Raw genomic sequence first — 17,599 nt, forward strand, 5'->3', positions numbered from 1 at the left:
CATGTTCCTGAGCAGGTGCTGGCTAGCTGCTGGTCTCACCATGTTCCTGAGCAGGGTGCTGGCTAGCTGCTGGTCTCACCATGTTCCTGAGCAGGGTGCTGGCTAGCTGCTGGTCTCACCATGTTCCTGAGCAGGGGGCTGGCTAGCTGCTGGTCTCACCATGTTCCTGAGCACAGGGCTGGCTAGCTGCTGATCTCACCATGTTCCTGAGCAGGGGGCTGGCTAGCTGCTGATCTCACCATGTTCCTGAGCAGGGTGCTAGCTAGCTGCTGATCTCACCATGTTCCTGAGCAGGGTGCTGGCTAGCTGCTGGTCTCACCATGTTCCTGAGCAGGGGGCTGGCTAGCTGCTGGTCTCACCATGTTCCTGAGCAGGATGCTGGCTAGCTGCTGATCTCACCATGTTCCTGAGCAGGGGGCTGGCTAGCTGCTGATCTCACCATGTTCCTGAGCAGGGGGCTGGCTAGCTGCTGATCTCACCATGTTCCTGAGCAGGTGCTGGCTAGCTGCTGATCTCACCATGTTCCTGAGCAGGGTGCTGGCTAGCTGCTGGTCTCACCATGTTCCTGAGCACAGGGCTGGCTAGCTGCTGATCTCACCATGTTCCTGAGCAGGTGCTGGCTAGCTGCTGGTCTCACCATGTTCCTGAGCAGGGTGCTGGCTAGCTGCTGGTCTCACCATGTTCCTGAGCAGGGTGCTGGCTAGCTGCTGGTCTCACCATGTTCCTGAGCAGGGGGCTGGCTAGCTGCTGGTCTCACCATGTTCCTGAGCACAGGGCTGGCTAGCTGCTGATCTCACCATGTTCCTGAGCAGGGGGCTGGCTAGCTGCTGATCTCACCATGTTCCTGAGCAGGGTGCTAGCTAGCTGCTGATCTCACCATGTTCCTGAGCAGGGTGCTGGCTAGCTGCTGGTCTCACCATGTTCCTGAGCAGGGGGCTGGCTAGCTGCTGGTCTCACCATGTTCCTGAGCAGGATGCTGGCTAGCTGCTGATCTCACCATGTTCCTGAGCAGGGGGCTGGCTAGCTGCTGATCTCACCATGTTCCTGAGCAGGGGGCTGGCTAGCTGCTGATCTCACCATGTTCCTGAGCAGGTGCTGGCTAGCTGCTGATCTCACCATGTTCCTGAGCAGGGTGCTGGCTAGCTGCTGGTCTCACCATGTTCCTGAGCACAGGGCTGGCTAGCTGCTGGTCTCACCATGTTCCTGAGCAGGGTGCTGGCTAGCTGCTGATCTCACCATGTTCCTGAGCAGGTGCTGGCTAGCTGCTGATCTCACCATGTTCCTGAGCAGGGTGCTGGCTAGCTGCTGGTCTCACCATGTTCCTGAGCAGGGTGCTGGCTAGCTGCTGGTCTCACCATGTTCCTGAGCAGGGTGCTGGCTAGCTGCTGATCTCACCATGTTCCTGAGCAGGGTGCTAGCTAGCTGCTGATCTCACCATGTTCCTGAGCAGGGTGCTGGCTAGCTGCTGGTCTCACCATGTTCCTGAGCAGGGTGCTGGCTAGCTGCTGATCTCACCATGTTCCTGAGCAGGGTGCTGGCTAGCTGCTGGTCTCACCATGTTCCTGAGCAGGGTGCTGGCTAGCTGCTGATCTCACCATGTTCCTGAGCAGGGTGCTGGCTAGCTGCTGATCTCACCATGTTCCTGAGCAGGGTGCTGGCTAGCTGCTGATCTCACCATGTTCCTAAGCAGGGTGCTAGCTAGCTGCTGGTCTCACCATGTTCCTGAGCAGGGTGCTGGCTAGCTGCTGATCTCACCATGTTCCTGAGCAGGGTGCTGGCTAGCTGCTGATCTCACCATGTTCCTGAGCAGGGGGCTGGCTAGCTGCTGGTCTCACCATGTTCCTGAGCAGGGTGCTGGCTAGCTGCTGATCTCACCATGTTCCTGAGCAGGGTGCTAGCTAGCTGCTGATCTCACCATGTTCCTGAGCAGGGTGCTGGCTAGCTGCTGGTCTCACCATGTTCCTGAGCAGGGTGCTGGCTAGCTGCTGATCTCACCATGTTCCTGAGCAGGGTGCTGGCTAGCTGCTGGTCTCACCATGTTCCTGAGCAGGGTGCTGGCTAGCTGCTGATCTCACCATGTTCCTGAGCAGGGTGCTGGCTAGCTGCTGATCTCACCATGTTCCTGAGCAGGGTGCTGGCTAGCTGCTGATCTCACCATGTTCCTGAGCAGGGTGCTGGCTAGCTGCTGATCTCACCATGTTCCTGAGCAGGGTGCTAGCTAGCTGCTGGTCTCACCATGTTCCTGAGCAGGGTGCTGGCTAGCTGCTGATCTCACCATGTTCCTGAGCAGGTGCTGGCTAGCTGCTGGTCTCACCATGTTCCTGAGCAGGGTGCTGGCTAGCTGCTGGTCTCACCATGTTCCTGAGCAGGGTGCTGGCTAGCTGCTGGTCTCACCATGTTCCTGAGCAGGGTGCTGGCTAGCTGCTGGTCTCACCATGTTCCTGAGCACAGGGCTGGCTAGCTGCTGATCTCACCATGTTCCTGAGCAGGTGCTGGCTAGCTGCTGATCTCACCATGTTCCTGAGCAGGGTGCTGGCTAGCTGCTGGTCTCACCATGTTCCTGAGCAGGGTGCTGGCTAGCTGCAGGTCTCGGTCAGCCAGGCAGCTGAAGGCCTGCTGCAGACCCATCATCCTTAGCTCGTCTATCCGCTGCTCTGGTTTGCTGTGGCTCCGCAGGTAGGCCTGGGCCCGAGGGATCTGGTTGGTCAGCACCGCGTGCTGGACCACCTCCTGAGACACAGGCAGACATGGGATTGGTTGATCTCTTTCTAAAGATGTATTGTTATGATGTGTGTGCGTGTGGGTGTGCCTGTGCATGTGTCTCAGTCTGTGTGTGTGTGTGCCAGACACACCCCTGTGGACAGGGAGCTCCAGTCTTCCTCCTCAGGGTCAGGTGAGGGTGATGTGACAGGAGAGCAGGTGTCTCCCCCTGCTGGCCAGGGGAGTGTCTTCATGTAGCTCCGCAGGGTGCTGATGTAACCATCCAAGATCTCCACACACTTCTGCAGGCCCTCGTCTGGCTCTGACAACAAAACCAGAAACTAAAAACCTGGAATCTAAAACTCAACAAGCCAGTACATTTCGCTCAGTTTTTCTATGCCTCATTAGGCAAAACATATACATGAGGCTTAAAAACTCTTCAAGATAGCATATTCACAATCCTGATACGTCAACTTGATCATTCATCATTGGGGCAATATCCTTGTAGATTCCCTAATGCATCACCAACATTACCCTGGGTGCTGGAGAGTCTTACCCTGGGTGCTGGAGAGTCTTACCCTGGGTGCTGGAGAGTCTTACCCTGGGTGCTGGAGAGTCTTACCCTGGGTGGTGGAGAGTCTTACCCTGGGTGGTGGAGAGTCTTACCCTGGGTGCTGGAGGGTCTTACCCTGGGTGCTGGAGAGTCTTACCCTGGGTGGTGGAGAGTCTTACCCTGGGTGGTGGAGAGTCTTACCCTGGGTGGTGGAGAGTCTTACCCTGGGTGGTGGAGAGTCTTACCCTGGGTGGTGGAGAGTCTTACCCTGGGTGCTGGAGAGTCTTACCCTGGGTGCTGGAGAGTCTTACCCTGGGTGGTGGAGGGTCTTACCCTGGGTGGTGGAGGGTCTTACCCTGGGTGGTGGAGAGTCTTACCCTGGGTGCTGGAGAGTCTTACCCTGGGTGCTGGAGAGTCTTACCCTGGGTGGTGGAGAGTCTTACCCTGGGTGGTGGAGAGTCTTACCCTGGGTGGTGGAGAGTCTTACCCTGGGTGGTGGAGAGTCTTACCCTGGGTGCTGGAGAGTCTTACCCTGGGTGGTGGAGAGTCTTACCCTGGGTGGTGGAGAGTCTTACCCTGGGTGGTGGAGAGTCTTACCCTGGGTGGTGGAGAGTCTTACCCTGGGTGCTGGAGAGTCTTACCCTGGGTGGTGGAGGGTCTTACCCTGGGTGGTGGAGGGTCTTACCCTGGGTGGTGGAGGGTCTTACCCTGGGTGGCGGAGGGTCTTACCCTGGGTGCTGGAGAGTCTTACCCTGGGTGGTGGAGAGTCTTACCCTGGGTGGTGGAGGGTCTTACCCTGGGTGGTGGAGGGTCTTACCCTGGGTGGTGGAGAGTCTTACCCTGGGTGGCGGAGGGTCTTACCCTGGGTGGTGGAGAGTCTTACCCTGGGTGGCGGAGGGTCTTACCCTGGGTGCTGGAGGGTCTTACCCTGGGTTCTGGAGAGGATGCTCCTGACTTGAGTGTTGAGGAAGGCCAAGGTGATGCTGAGCAGCTGCTCTGAGAACTGCCGGCTCTGGCTCTCAGTGTGGGTATCCCTGATGGAGCCCAGCAGCAGCTCCAGAGCTGGGAGCAGGTCCTGAACATCTGGAGAGACACACACTCTTACTGCTGGGGGAGACACACTCTTACTGCTGGGGGAGACACACTCTTACTGCTGGGGGAGACACACTCTTACTGCTGGGGGAGACACACTCTTACTGCTGGTGTGGGAGGGAGGGTGAGGAAGCTCTCTAGAGACACACACTACAACATAGCCTGTAGCACAACTGAACAGCACAATACGCTGATGAGATTTAATATCATCCAGTGCCCTTTCCCAGACTGGCACCCACACACACACCGCACACAGATACCTCCTCATCACCCCCACAGCCCCCCCCCCCACACACACACACCATTCCCTTCCTGCCTGCCAGCCTTTCCCTGTGAGCTAGATTAATGACAATGAGTGGATCTATCTAATTCCACAAGACATGCCCCAATGCTGCAGCCATAATCCTGGCTATCCAATCAGGAAGCCTGGATGGAGGCTTCAGGGCTACCCGCCCCCTCCCTGCCCCCCCAGACCCTGGCTGAGGCATTACATCCAGGACGCCCATCTGTTTAAGATGCCAAGCATGTTCTGACTGCCAGATTACATAGACTTGCTAATGAACCCTGAATGCACACATGCAATGTTCATCATTAGCCTGTAATATGGTGTACCAGGCAACAACACAGCATGTTACCACCCTCAGCCGGATCATAATATCAGGGTTAGTCACATAAACGATCCGTTAAACAAAACAAGAAGACAATCCATGGCGATCAGAGGAACAGCACAGAAGGTCAGACTCTATCTTAATGAGGGACCTAACTCAGTCTAATGAGCTGGGATGCTAGCCATGTAGACGTGTGTGCCTGTGTGTTTATGTGTGTGTGTGAGTACGTGTGTGTGCATGCATGTACACGTGTGTGTGTCTGTGGTGTGTGTGTGTGTGTGTGTGTGTGTGTGTGTGTGTGTGAGTGAGTGTGTGTGTGTGTTTGCGCGTCAGTGAGTGTGTGTTCTCACTCTTCAGCTGGCTCTGGGAGGAAACAGGAGAGGGCTGATCAGGAGCGAGGCCAGTGGGACAGAGAAGGTTCTCTTTGCTTTTCAGGAAGAACTCCACCGTGTCCAGCTGGTGATTCTTCAGCCCAGCCTGGAACACAAGACACAGAAGAAGAAGAAATGCACCTGCAGGTGCAGGGGTGTAGGGGAGGTGTACCTGCAGGGGTGTAGGGGGAGGTGTACCTGCAGGGGTGCAGGGGAGGTGTACCTGCAGGGGTGCAGGGGAGGTGTACCTGCAGGGGTGTAGGGGAGGTGTACCTGCAGGGGTGTAGGGGAGGTGTACCTGCAGGGGTGTAGGGGAGGTGTACCTGCAGGGGTGTAGGGGGAGGTGTACCTGCAGGGGTGTAGGGGGAGGTGTACCTGCAGGGGTGTAGGGGAGGTGTACCTGCAGGGGTGTAGGGGAGGTGTACCTGCAGGGGTGTAGGGGAGGTGTACCTGCAGGGGTGTAGAGGAGGTGTACCTGCAGGGGTGTAGGGGAGGTGTACCTGCAGGGGTGTAGGGGAGGTGTACCTGCAGGGGTGTAGGGGAGGTGTACCTGCAGGGGTGTAGGGGAGGTGTACCTGCAGGGGTGTAGGGGAGGTGTACCTGCAGGGGTGTAGGGGAGGTGTACCTGCAGGGGTGTAGGGGAGGTGTACCTGCAGGGGTGTAGGGGAGGTGTACCTGCAGGGGTGTAGGGGAGGTGTACCTGCAGGAGTGTAGGGGAAGTGTACCTGCAGGGGTGCAGGGGAGGTGTACCTGCAGGGGTGCAGGGGAGGTGTACCTGCAGGGGTGCAGGGGAGGTGTACCTGCAGGGGTGTAGGGGAGGTGTACCTGCAGGGGTGTAGGGGAGGTGTACCTGCAGGGGTGTAGGGGAGGTGTACCTGCAGGGGTGCAGGGGAGGTGTACCTGCAGGGGTGTAGGGGAGGTGTACCTGCAGGGGTGCAGGGGAGGTGTACCTGCAGGGGTGTAGGGGGAGGTGTACCTGCAGGGGTGTAGGGGAGGTGTACCTGCAGGAGTGTAGGGGAAGTGTACCTGCAGGGGTGTAGGGGGGGTGTACCTGCAGGGGTGTAGGGGAGGTGTACCTGCAGGGGTGTAGGGGAGGTGTACCTGCAGGGGTGCAGGGGAGGTGTACCTGCAGGAGTGTAGGGGAGGTGTACCTGCAGGGGTGTAGGGGAGGTGTACCTGCAGGGGTGCAGGGGAGGTGTACCTGCAGGGCGTGAAGGTGGAGGTGTACCTGCAGGGGTGCAGGGGAGGTGTACCTGCAGGGGTGTAGGGGAGGTGTACCTGCAGGGGTGTAGGGGAGGTGTACCTGCAGGGGTGTAGGGGAGGTGTACCTGCAGGGGTGTAGGGGAGGTGTACCTGCAGGGGTGTAGGGGGAGGTGTACCTGCAGGGGTGTAGGGGAGGTGTACCTGCAGGGGTGTAGGGAAGGTGTACCTGCAGGGGTGTAGGGGAGGTGTACCTGCAGGGGTGTAGGGGAGGTGTACCTGCAGGGGTGTAGGGGAGGTGTACCTGCAGGGCGTGAAGGGGAGGTGTACCTGCAGGGGTGTAGGGGAGGTGTACCTGCAGGGGTGTAGGGGAGGTGTACCTGCAGGGGTGCAGGGGAGGTGTACCTGCAGGGGTGCAGGGGAGGTGTACCTGCAGGGGTGTAGGGGGAGGTGTACCTGCAGGGGTGTAGGGGAGGTGTACCTGCAGGGGTGTAGGGGAGGTGTACCTGCAGGGGTGTAGGGGAGGTGTACCTGCAGGGCGTGGAGGGGGATAGGACAGCGCTCCCAGGTGTTCAGGTGACACAGGGAGTCCACAGTGCTTGCGCTGCCAAACACCATCAGTCTGTTTAACAGCTCCTCCTGAGACACACAGAATAGCACCAGGGACAGGCCCGACGCTGAAACACACACACGTAAACACACACACACACGTAAACACACACACACGTAAACACACACACACGTAAACACACACACACACGTAAACACACACACACAAACATTATACACATCCAGGTAACCCCCCCACACAACACACAAACATTCTACACATCCAGGTAAACCCCCACACACACACAGATTAAAGACACATACATGTATCAGCTACACAGATATGACTGGGGGACATACTGAGTGCACATTTCTTGGAAAATCTCTTGCAAATCTCACACTGAATTACAAGCCTCAACATGATCAATACTATGTTGATTTTAGGTTCTTGATAATCCAGGTTTAGATTTTCTTGATAATCCCAGGTTAGGTGCAGGGAATCCAGTCAACTTCATTTTAAGGAGTGTGGCTTTAGCTCACGAGAAACACTTCTATGAATCAGCCTAAACTGACTTTGAAAACTTTCGGACTGATTTTGAATCTCAGAATATGATCAGTTGTGCTGAATAATACATGATGGATTGGTGATGTCTGGTGTTCAGTGTGACTCACCCTTCAGCATCAGACAGAGCTGCTCCCCTCCACAGCACAGCACAGGAGCGGCGGGCAGGGACGGCCTGTGGTACGTCACCATCTGGGACTGCAAATCCCAGAAGGCCACTGTCGTCTGACTGTTGCCCGGGGAAACGAGCGTCAGCACAGCAGAGAAGTCTGAGACGGAGAGCAGAGCTGGGACAGAGCCGTCAGGGACACACAGCTGGACCCCCGCCCCCTCTGAGGGGACCCTGCTCTGGGAGAGCCTGGAGGAGGGAGCGGTCTGGGGGCCCCCTGTGAGGGGCAGCGCTCTGAACCAGGAGCTCCTGGCTGGCTGGGGAGGGGAGGGGGAGGGGGAGGAGGAGGCCTTGGCCCGGCTGTACAGGGCTGTCAAACGAGCCTCCCAGGACCTGGAGCAGAGGAGAAGAGACATTATGGTTACGAGACGTTATGGTTAGATTACGCGACATGTAGCAGAAAACGTAAACAACAGTTACACTTGTTAAGACGCTTACAGCTCAGTGGTTAGAGCATTTGACTGCAGATTGAGAGGCCGCAAGTGCAAATGAGTTGCTTTGGATTAAAGCGCCTGCTAAATCTATATGTTGTTATGATAAAGTGTGTTATTGTGTGTGCTCCCACCGGTCTGTGTGGAAGCTGGCTCCCAGAGCAGAACGGCTGTAGGCGGAACTGGAGAGGCTGTCCTCGTCGCTGGACTCCCCAGGGCGGAGAGGGGAGCAGGGCTGGGGCAGGCAGCCCAGCAGGTGGTCTGGGTGCTTCCTGACGATGGATGGACAGGTGGGGGGTGGGGGGGTTAGGTGGGATAGACCAAATACAAAAGATCATCAAAACTAACACAGACCGGTCAACATCTATTGACGACACCTAGATACTGTTAGAACTATGTACTTGTATAATCCTTGATCTTCTGCTGTACTTAATTAAATAATTAAGCAGCTTAATTAAAGCATCTGCTAACTGAATCAAATGTAAATCCACCACAGCTGGTATTGTTAATTGTCTACACACTGGCTACTTCTCTAAGGAAGTCAAAAACAATACAAGGATGCCTTCTACAGCAGCGGGTTGACATGGTGATATGGCGTTACAGTTATTGTTGTCTAAATACCACCAAACCCCCAGACGCACAATGACAACACGTCCACAGGTTCCTCAGCGTGTCCATGGTTACCTGAAGTAGTCGTTGAGGTCGATGGCGACGGCGGCGTTGGAGCGGGTGACCGCCACGGCCGTAGTGAGGTCAGGAGAGACCTGCAGCAGGGAGAAGGCTGAGAGGCAGGGGGGCGTGTCACCCTCACACAGCCAGGCAGGGACACACCACGCCAGGTCAACGCTGGCCAGCTGACTACCTTCTACACTGCTGAACACATCTGGAGCAGGAAGTTAAAGATCACCCTGAATCACCATCTAGAGATAATGGGACACAGTCACAACCTAATAATAGACACAACTTGTGTTTTTGTTCTTATTTGAAATGGAGTCTAAATGATCATTTGTAGTCTGAACTGAGTGTGTTAAAACATCTGGTACAGCCACTAGCTCACTTACCATCTTGACATAATGAAACACAGTGTCGGTATTAAGCCTGAAATTAAAGTTTGCTCACTCAATCTGTCTAAAACAACACAGAGTCAATAGAAGTAGGCCAAGGAAACTGCTTAGATACCACAGCAAATGATCTACCAGTCTGCTGTGAGGATACATATGACTCCACTGCAGGTTAGCATGAAGAGAGTGTCTCTGCAGAGCCGGGAGTCCGTCCAGGTGCAGGGGGCTCCAGGGGGGAGGCGGAGGGGACAGCAGGACAGGGCCTGAGGATCTCCAGCGCCCCGCCACTTCCACAGCAGCTGCACCAGCGTGCTGGAGTTCAGCAGGAGGCAGCACCTGGCGTCCACGAAAGACAGCACCTTCACAGACAGCACCTCAGGCAAACCTGCAAGCAGTGCCGTGTTAGAGTACGGGGCGGTCTGGGAGGGTCGTGAAATGTGGAACTCGGGATGGATGTCGTGACTCTCCGTGGCATCAAAAAGGAAAGAGAAACTAAAACTTTAATTACTGAATTATCCATCAGATGTGGCCTGATGGGCAATATTTCCCCACTTGAGATGAGGTGGATGAGAAATGGATATGGGACTTTCTGAAGAAGTAGAGTTACTCACTAAGATCCTTCTCCTGGACCAGCTGCACAATCTGTTCTGCTGTGCATTTAGAGGTACATGTTAGCGGCTGGTTAGAAGCTGCACACTCCGCTTTGACCTCATACAGCTTCAGGTCACCCTCTGACCCAACGGCGAGGAGTCTGTGGACGCTACCTGACCCACCGTGAGCCGTCACCTCCTCCCAGGCCACACTGGGGGACAGGAAAGGAACATGAGGAATATATTGTTTAGAGACACAATTTAGGGATACATGTTTGCAAGAGAACTTTGTGCTTAAATATTGCGAAGATGGCTGAGATGGACAGACAGGATCTTTCTTTTCTAGTGCCAAATTTATGTCACATGATTTTAAGCCCGATTTTCGCTCGCCGACAATTTTGTAGGGGTTGCCGGCATCATAGATTCATCAGAGCTCTCTCCCGTGAGCAACGATTGCTGTATGAACTATCAAAGACGCGATCGCTGACGCCTCATCGATGACGGCTAGTTACCTGGAACTCTAGATATCTGATATACTTTCACCCAGTCTCTGATTTGTCGTTAAAGTTGAAACCCCTACCACTTCCATGACATACAGTTACATTCTCAGATGTTGTATGTTAAATTAGGCTTTGAAATCGTGATAAAATCAGCAGTCTTCTCTGCTTGATACTGGGGGGGCGTGTCGTCTGAAAGAGCTGAAGCTCCGCCCCCTTGAATTGATTGAGTTTAGCAACAACAGCAACAACTAGCTAAATCAATTGCAGATATCAGAACAGACCTACCTGCAGTGTCTGAGTGTTTTATGTGTTAATTAATTTGTCTTTGCATCATACCAGCTGAGTAACAGAATGCAGGTTATATAAGCCGTCTGTGATCTGACGTAGATAAGTGGCTGTGACGTAGATAGGTTGGGTTTTGCCCCGCCTAAACAAAACCTGAGCTAATAATAATACATGTCATTTCAAACGCACCTGAAAACGGGTGAGAAATTGTTCAACGGTCTAACTCCACAATTCAGTGCCACATAGTTCTAGAGCTTTGCACATGCTTTCAGCAACTCATTTCACACGTATGAAGAAGCAAATCATGGAATTTGCTTTACAGCACCTTTAAACCTTATCCGACATTACTACTAAACAGTTAACATAACATTAATAAATCACAATCAAAACATTGGAATTGGATACACCCACAATCCCTTGGGCCTACAGGACAAGCGACCGCTTCCTTGCGCCTACAGGACAAGCGACCGCTTCCTCGGGTCGCTACAATATGGATGCACCACTCCTGGGCGTGAAAAGAGGATCATTCATGGAGAAGTGAAAGAACAAATATCGTCCAACACAGCACGATGTTAGCTTTACTCACTCTGAGTATGTTCCATCAAGAGTTTTTCCTGACGACTCAGAGACAGAGATATCGCCGATGGTTAGCCCGCCGGATCGGTTTAGGAAACACAGCAGAGAGCTGCCCTGGGCCATTTTGGCTTTCCCCAAATCCTCAACATTTCTGCAGAGGTTACTTTCAGGGATGAGAGCAACCTCCAATGTGCCATTATCCATAGGTTCAGACCTGTTCAACATGTTTTATGTTAACTAACGCGACTTTAAACAGACATGTTGTTCCTCTTCCATGTAAACACCGACATCCTGACAGCCATGTCACATGTCACGTTGGAATCAGCTGGTTCATATTGTCCAATAGAACATCGGCTACTGAGATATGCGGAAGACTAAGATAATCGAACACTAGGTGCGTTCGACATGGACTGACTTCATGCAGCGCTGCAGCCGGCTGCAGGCGGCTGACTTGAAACAGTGAATTCTGGTTAGACTTTTTGTCCGACTTAAGACAGCGCCGAGGCTAGGTCACTGTGACGTAGCCATCAAAGTACCGTGAGATCGATTCGAGAACTGCCGGCTGTGTAGCCGAGCGCATTTTCTCAAGAGTTCTAATGACGACACAGCTATTTCATGATTGGCCAGACTCACACGCCACAACTTTGACGCGTGTTTTGTAATTATCCGGACCAAACAGTTTAATTGAATTAAAAATGTGTTGAAGCAAGGGTTTTAGTACGCCTCTTCACTAACGGAAAGACTAATTTAAATATAAAGTAAAGTAAGCAAACAGCGCTTGATCGGCCATGACTGACGTCAACGCAGCAAACCACGAGAGGCTGGAATGTCCGACTTTACAGAGTGCAAGCGGCTACTCTCGCCGGTCGTTTCATGCAGCCGCAGTCCATGTCGAACGTCCATGTCGAACGCACCTAATCATTCATTTACAAAACGCCAACATGTTTAGTTAATATATTAATGTACATCGCCACAAACACAGGACAATAAAATCCTGACCACCCATTAATCGATACGCCGGAATTAAATGTATGTGTCTTCAAAAGACTAAACTGTACATCGCAACGGAATCGTACGCCAACCAATTTTGTCAGAAGGCGGAAGTGTTCAACTCAGCCAGTCCTTATGTTTATTAAGTCGTTTTTACAGAGCTGCAATGTTTGAATGTCAAGTTAGTTTGGTGAAAACAGGACTTTTTGGTCAGCTTGCATGACCTTCAGTTGGGTTGTTCTGACGGTTAACCACCGTCTACATTAATTATTGCTGTCAAAGTCATTCCAGGTTCAAACAATGGCGTTATTTGAGAGATGGATAGTTTCCAGTCTTCTATCGCTCACTGTCACGAAGGCTTTGTAGTTCTCGGGGCAAATCGGGGAAGAATGCACAGCAACATGGAAGAAAAAGTATTAGAAGTATACGGTAAGTTTGCTGATTATCTTAATTAGCTCTTTAGCCAACAAGATAGCATGTTTAGCTACATAGAGTAGATATTTTCACCGGATCGCCTACCTACGTCGGGGAAATTGTTGCGGCTAGCAGTGGAGTGCTACACCGCTGATCAAGACTCTTAACTCTTCTGTTCTCTGTATTAAGATGAAGCGTCATTACCTAAATGATTACTCAAATGTAATTGCATTCTTATTCTCCGCAGATGTCATTCGCTGTATACGAGACCCTGAGAAACCAAACACGTTAGAAGAGCTTGATGTTGTCAATGAGAAATGTGTTGAAGTTAAAGAGCTTGGAGAGGACGAGTACCTCATCATCATCAAGTTCTCTCCGACGGTCCCTCATTGCTCCCTTGCCACATTAATCGGTGCGTGGATAAACTCATAAGACAACAGTAACTAACGGAATAGGCCTACAGTATATTTCACATTTCTACTGTGTCCATGACATGGTAATATCATGGTGTCCCCCCTACGAAAAGGTGATAGCTTTTTCAGAGAGTGTGATTGACGCAAATTACAAGGTAGCCTAATATCGAAATTTTAAAAGGCCTGTTTTAATGGCGTGAAACAGCCCTAATAATCGTTTGGCACTGAATTTGAACATGCTGTGCATTTGAGTTCAGTAGTAGTAGTTGTAGAAGGTACTTTAATGATCCCCAAGGGGAAAGTGTGGAGGAAAGGAGAGGAAATATGAGTAGGAAATTTAAAAAAATGGTTACCAATTCTAACAACACTACATACAAATATGAGAGTACAGAAATATACAAAATACATAGGACTGTGCTTGGGTTAGAACACAGGGTTACAGATTATGTCTACTTGTATTATAAGGTCTATGTGATAGATAGGCTACAGTTGGATTAATGATACATGTCTTTTTTTCAGGCCTCTGTTTACAAGTTAAACTGCAACGATGCTTGCCCTTTAAACACAAGGTAAACCACCCCTCTGCAATCCACCCACATGTATCTGTAGGCTGTAGCAACTCTTGTTATCAAACCTGCTCTTCTCAGACAGACAGGAAGATGGGCGTCAGGTGGCTGAGCGGTGAGGGAAGCGGGCTAGTAATCTGAAGGTTGCCAGTTCGATTCCTGGCCGTGCAAAATGACGTTGTGTCCTTGGGCAAGGCACTTCACCCTACTTGCTTCGGGGAGAATGTCCCTGTACTTACTGTAAGTCGCTCTGGATAAGAGCGTCTGCTAAATGAATAAATGTAAATGTAAGATGAAGCATACAGAGCTGCCTGAGGATAGTTGGATCATGAATCAGCATGTGGACACATCTGTGTTTAGCAGCATTGTTATCCTTAATTCACCATCTGAAACTCCATCCTTCTCCACGTTAATTCAGAAACCAGATCTCACTATCCTGCTTCTCTTACCGTCGGGCAACCACCACACACACACACAGACACACTCTCTCACTCACACACACAGACAGACAATAAGCGAAGTTATTCTACTGTTTGTTCCTTCTTTCACAGTTGGAAATCTACATAACTGAAGGAACCCACTCCACCGAGGAAGACAGTAAGTAGTTTAACCAAAACTGCCTTTTTAGAATGTCCTCGGAGAAATTACTTTTCAAGTGGAATTTTGAGAATTAAAGTGGAAATGTAATTTTGATGTAGAAGGGAACAGCACCACCATAATTAATTTATTATCAAAGACAGTTTGACAATGGGGAATAACTTATTCAAAGTTGTTTTTGTTCTTATCTCCTAAGTTAACAAGCAAATCAATGACAAGGAGAGAGTGGCAGCTGCCATGGAAAACCCCAACCTCAGAGAGATAGTGGAGCAGTGTGTCACAGAGCCTGATGACTGACCCTCAGGGAACAGCTCTGTCTGGAGCTCTGCCTCACACCAGCCTCCCAGAGGAAACCACAGCCATGTTGGAGGGTTTTACAATCAGTCTGTGTTCCTGAGGAGATGTCTGTGGTTGATCACTGACCTGCTCATGTGACATGTGCATCCAGGGAGGTTCTGCTTCTGTCTCCTGACGGAGGTGGGATGAGTTTTGTGGTAGACGGTTTACCACCAAACGGCACATACAAGTAAACTCTCCTGGTTCTTTGAGGTCATTTAGTCTCTTTTTCATGTTTCTAACTCTCATAATGGGTATGGAAGTGCAGTTTGCCAGCGAGGAACAGACTGTTCAGGAGCCTAAGGAAACAGGTAAAATTTACTATCACAGTTTAGTTAGTAGAGATAATGGAATAAAACGTTGCAGCACCAGCCATAATGAAACCATGTAGCTCGTTATCTTGCTGCCTTCAGCTAAAATAAAACATTGTAATTCCTAACTACACGTCCCTTTAGAGGCAAACTCATGGTTTAAGGGTGGGTCTGCTGTTGTTGCTAAAAAAGAATGTCTTATATTTGTATTTACCTAGGGATCGATTCAGGGCTTTAATCTACTCACAAATAATGACTATTTTAGAAATGTGATTTTGTATAAAAATGCTGAAAGCACACTACTTCAAAGATTGCACTGTAAGGCGTTTGTTGAACTGAAACAGACAGATAATAAACCTGCTTCAAGACAGTTGTGGTGTGTTTGTGTGTGTGTGTTTCCTTAATGAATACTCAATGGAATGGTAAAGCAATGAGGTCTTGTCTATAACAGTGTTTTCCAATTATGTTAATAATTTAGCACTTCAAATTAAAGTTTCTAGCTTGGGAATTAAAGTTGAACAGACTGTTGACAAATTATTATATGTGGATGACATAGTTTTACTTGCTTGCTTTTTGGTGCTGGAAATGGAGACTTGTGGCAAATCAGGAACAAACATGTGGTACATTTTAGACTATTTGGAGAGAAGTGGAGTTGTACGTGCTGCTTCAATAGCACTGTCGTATTCTGATCAGGGTAGATATCTTGGCTTGATGCTGGATGAGCATGTGACAGCTAAATGAGCTGTCAGTGTTGCATTCAGTGAGGGGATCTGGACTGGACAAAGTTAAACTGTTAATCTGGGACTCCAGACTCACAACTCACTTGTTTCTGACCTGTGTCTGGCCTGGGTCTGACCTGGGTCTGCCCTGGGTCTGGCCTGGGTCTGCCCTGGGTCTGGGTGTGTGGATGGTGTTTGGGGTTTCTGTGAACATACTAGTTGTAACACTGCGCATCATACAGCTATCAATCATGTTTGCGAGTCCATACGTTTATGGCAGTTTGTTGAGATATGGGATACAAACATCAGAATCAGAATGGGATTTATTCGCCATGAAAGTTTGCACAGACAAGGAATTTGCTTTGGCAGGAAGGTGCATACAATAAACATATAGGGACCTAACATTTAAATATGTGGACTATCTATACTAAGGGTACATAAACTAGCAGTACTAAGTGGGATTAGAATAGAATTAAATATACAATAAAATATAAGTTGCCGTAAATTACAATATAAAAATACAAATATTACAAAAAATACAAATGTACAAGATACAATTTTGTAATGCAGTGCAAAAAGCAGTGTGTTTTAAGCAGGAAGTCATTAGTGTCAGTGTGGTCCCTTGGCCTTGTTGAAAAGGCCAACAGTGGAAGGGAAGAAACTGTTTTTGTGGCGTGAGGTATTGGTCCTGATGGACCGCAGCCTTCTGCCGGAGGGGAGTGACTGAAACAGGGAGTGTCCAGGGTGGGAGGAGTCGGCCACAATCTTCCTCACTCGCCTCAGGGTCCTCGAGGTGTGCAGGTCCTCGGGGGTAGGCAGATTGCAGCCAATCACCTTCTCAGCAGTGCGGATCATACGGAGGAGGTGAGGATGGACTCAATGATGGCTGAGTAGAAGTGCACCATCATTGTCTTTGGCAGGTTGAACTTCTTCAGCTGCCGAAGGAAGTACATCCTCTGTTGTGCTTAGTACATCCTCTGTTGTGCTTAGTACATCCTCTGTTGTGCTTAGTACATCCTCTGTTGTGCTTAGTACATCCTCTGTTGTGCTTGATGGACATCAGACATTAATGTGAAATTCTTTGGCATTGGAATAGACTACTGAACATGTCTGTTCAGAGACTCATTAAAAACATATTGAGTTGGGACATTTCTCATAGTCATCATCACTGGGCTAATGAGTCCTTATAAAATCCTTATTTTATCTAGCTGAACAGGTTACTTGATGATAGGTGATATTCAGGAGATTAGGAGGAAAAGGTTTCTTGTGGACAAAGAAAAAAGGTTTGTTGACATATGGTATAAACCAAAATGATACACAGACTTATGGTCTCATAAAGGATAGCTACAGTGTAGAACCCTTTGTGAAGTTTAATTGACACAAGATTAAGATCCTTGTGTGCACAGCATGGCAGCTGTGAGGCTTACTCAGGGACATGCCGGGTTGTGAGAGCAAGGTGACATTGAGAAGGAAGTTTAGTTTCACTGTCCTGTCTGAGGATGTAAGTGATGTACTGTTCAGTCAAATGTCCTCCATTTATGGCTAAATGATGATGAAATAATGCAGTTATGCTTCAGGATGGGAAAAAAAAATTGCGTAGCAGATTTTATTTGCCAATTTTGGGAAAGATGGCAGACTATTTTGTTTAAGACAAGTAAAATGACTTATTTTAATATTTTAATAATAAAATATTTATACAATTAAAATGTAATTTTATAATAGTAATACAAATAAATATAGCTGCAAGCAGCTATATTCCTCCTGCCAGAGGAATCCTAAAAAGTAAGACCAGTAAAAATACTTTTTGGATAAATGAAATCACATTTGACCAGCAGTCCCTTTCTGTCTCAAGCACCGTTGTGCATGCCATGAACATAAAAGAATCAATAAATCATTCTGCCATTTGCTGAACCCATCTTACTGCAGAATGTTTAATGGCTGCACACTATCAGGCTTCCCCATCTAAGACTCACAGATGTTTTATGTCATTTTGTGTCACTAGTTTG

General features: G+C 50.0%; 2 protein-coding genes across 4 annotated transcripts in view; one reads left to right on the plus strand and one right to left on the minus strand.

Moving 5' to 3' along the window:
- Nucleotides 1–11,567, minus strand: part of spg11 (SPG11 vesicle trafficking associated, spatacsin) — a 36,925-nt gene extending 25,358 nt beyond the window's left edge. For both annotated transcript variants that reach the window (XM_062460902.1, XM_062460901.1), the window contains exons 1-11: nucleotides 11,258–11,567; nucleotides 9,908–10,098; nucleotides 9,451–9,681; nucleotides 8,920–9,118; nucleotides 8,370–8,507; nucleotides 7,746–8,137; nucleotides 7,056–7,201; nucleotides 5,304–5,430; nucleotides 4,181–4,336; nucleotides 2,853–3,022; nucleotides 2,554–2,730 (exon numbers count right to left, since the gene is read on the minus strand). In XM_062460902.1, the coding sequence (XP_062316886.1) occupies nucleotides 2,554–2,730; nucleotides 2,853–3,022; nucleotides 4,181–4,336; nucleotides 5,304–5,430; nucleotides 7,056–7,201; nucleotides 7,746–8,137; nucleotides 8,370–8,507; nucleotides 8,920–9,118; nucleotides 9,451–9,681; nucleotides 9,908–10,098; nucleotides 11,258–11,472 (2,142 nt within the window). In that variant the 5' untranslated portion in view covers nucleotides 11,473–11,567. The remainder of the gene's footprint in view (nucleotides 1–2,553; nucleotides 2,731–2,852; nucleotides 3,023–4,180; nucleotides 4,337–5,303; nucleotides 5,431–7,055; nucleotides 7,202–7,745; nucleotides 8,138–8,369; nucleotides 8,508–8,919; nucleotides 9,119–9,450; nucleotides 9,682–9,907; nucleotides 10,099–11,257) is intronic.
- Nucleotides 11,568–12,310: 743 nt separating this feature from the next.
- ciao2a (cytosolic iron-sulfur assembly component 2A) lies at nucleotides 12,311–15,244 on the plus strand. Of its 2 annotated transcripts, none has more exons than XM_062460903.1 (4): nucleotides 12,311–12,666; nucleotides 12,899–13,063; nucleotides 13,584–13,734; nucleotides 13,938–14,012. In XM_062460903.1, exons 1-4 carry the CDS (start codon nucleotides 12,555–12,557, stop codon nucleotides 13,960–13,962), a joined length of 453 nt encoding a protein of 150 aa, XP_062316887.1. In that variant the 5' UTR covers nucleotides 12,311–12,554; the 3' UTR covers nucleotides 13,963–14,012. The 2 variants fall into 2 exon arrangements, 1 of the variants encoding a protein (XP_062316887.1); XR_009930435.1 differs by lacking the exons at nucleotides 12,311–12,666; nucleotides 12,899–13,063; nucleotides 13,938–14,012 and adding exons at nucleotides 13,078–13,177; nucleotides 14,182–14,227; nucleotides 14,424–15,244 and having other exon boundaries at nucleotides 13,584–13,633.
- The last annotated feature ends 2,355 nt before the right edge of the window (nucleotides 15,245–17,599 follow it).

The sequence above is a fragment of the Osmerus eperlanus genome, chromosome 5, assembly GCF_963692335.1.
Source record: "Osmerus eperlanus chromosome 5, fOsmEpe2.1, whole genome shotgun sequence".
Lineage (NCBI taxonomy): Eukaryota > Metazoa > Chordata > Actinopteri > Osmeriformes > Osmeridae > Osmerus > Osmerus eperlanus.

Coding starts and splice junctions, on each gene's coding strand:
- ciao2a (XM_062460903.1), top strand. CDS start 12,555: ATGGATAGTTTCCAGTCTTCTATCGCTCACTGTCACGAAGGCTTTGTA. Junction 13,064..13,583: donor CTCCCTTGCCACATTAATCG/GTGCGTGGATAA, acceptor TCTTTTTTTCAG/GCCTCTGTTTACAAGTTAAA. Junction 13,735..13,937: donor GACAGGAAGATGGGCGTCAG/GTGGCTGAGCGG, acceptor AAGCATACAGAG/CTGCCTGAGGATAGTTGGAT.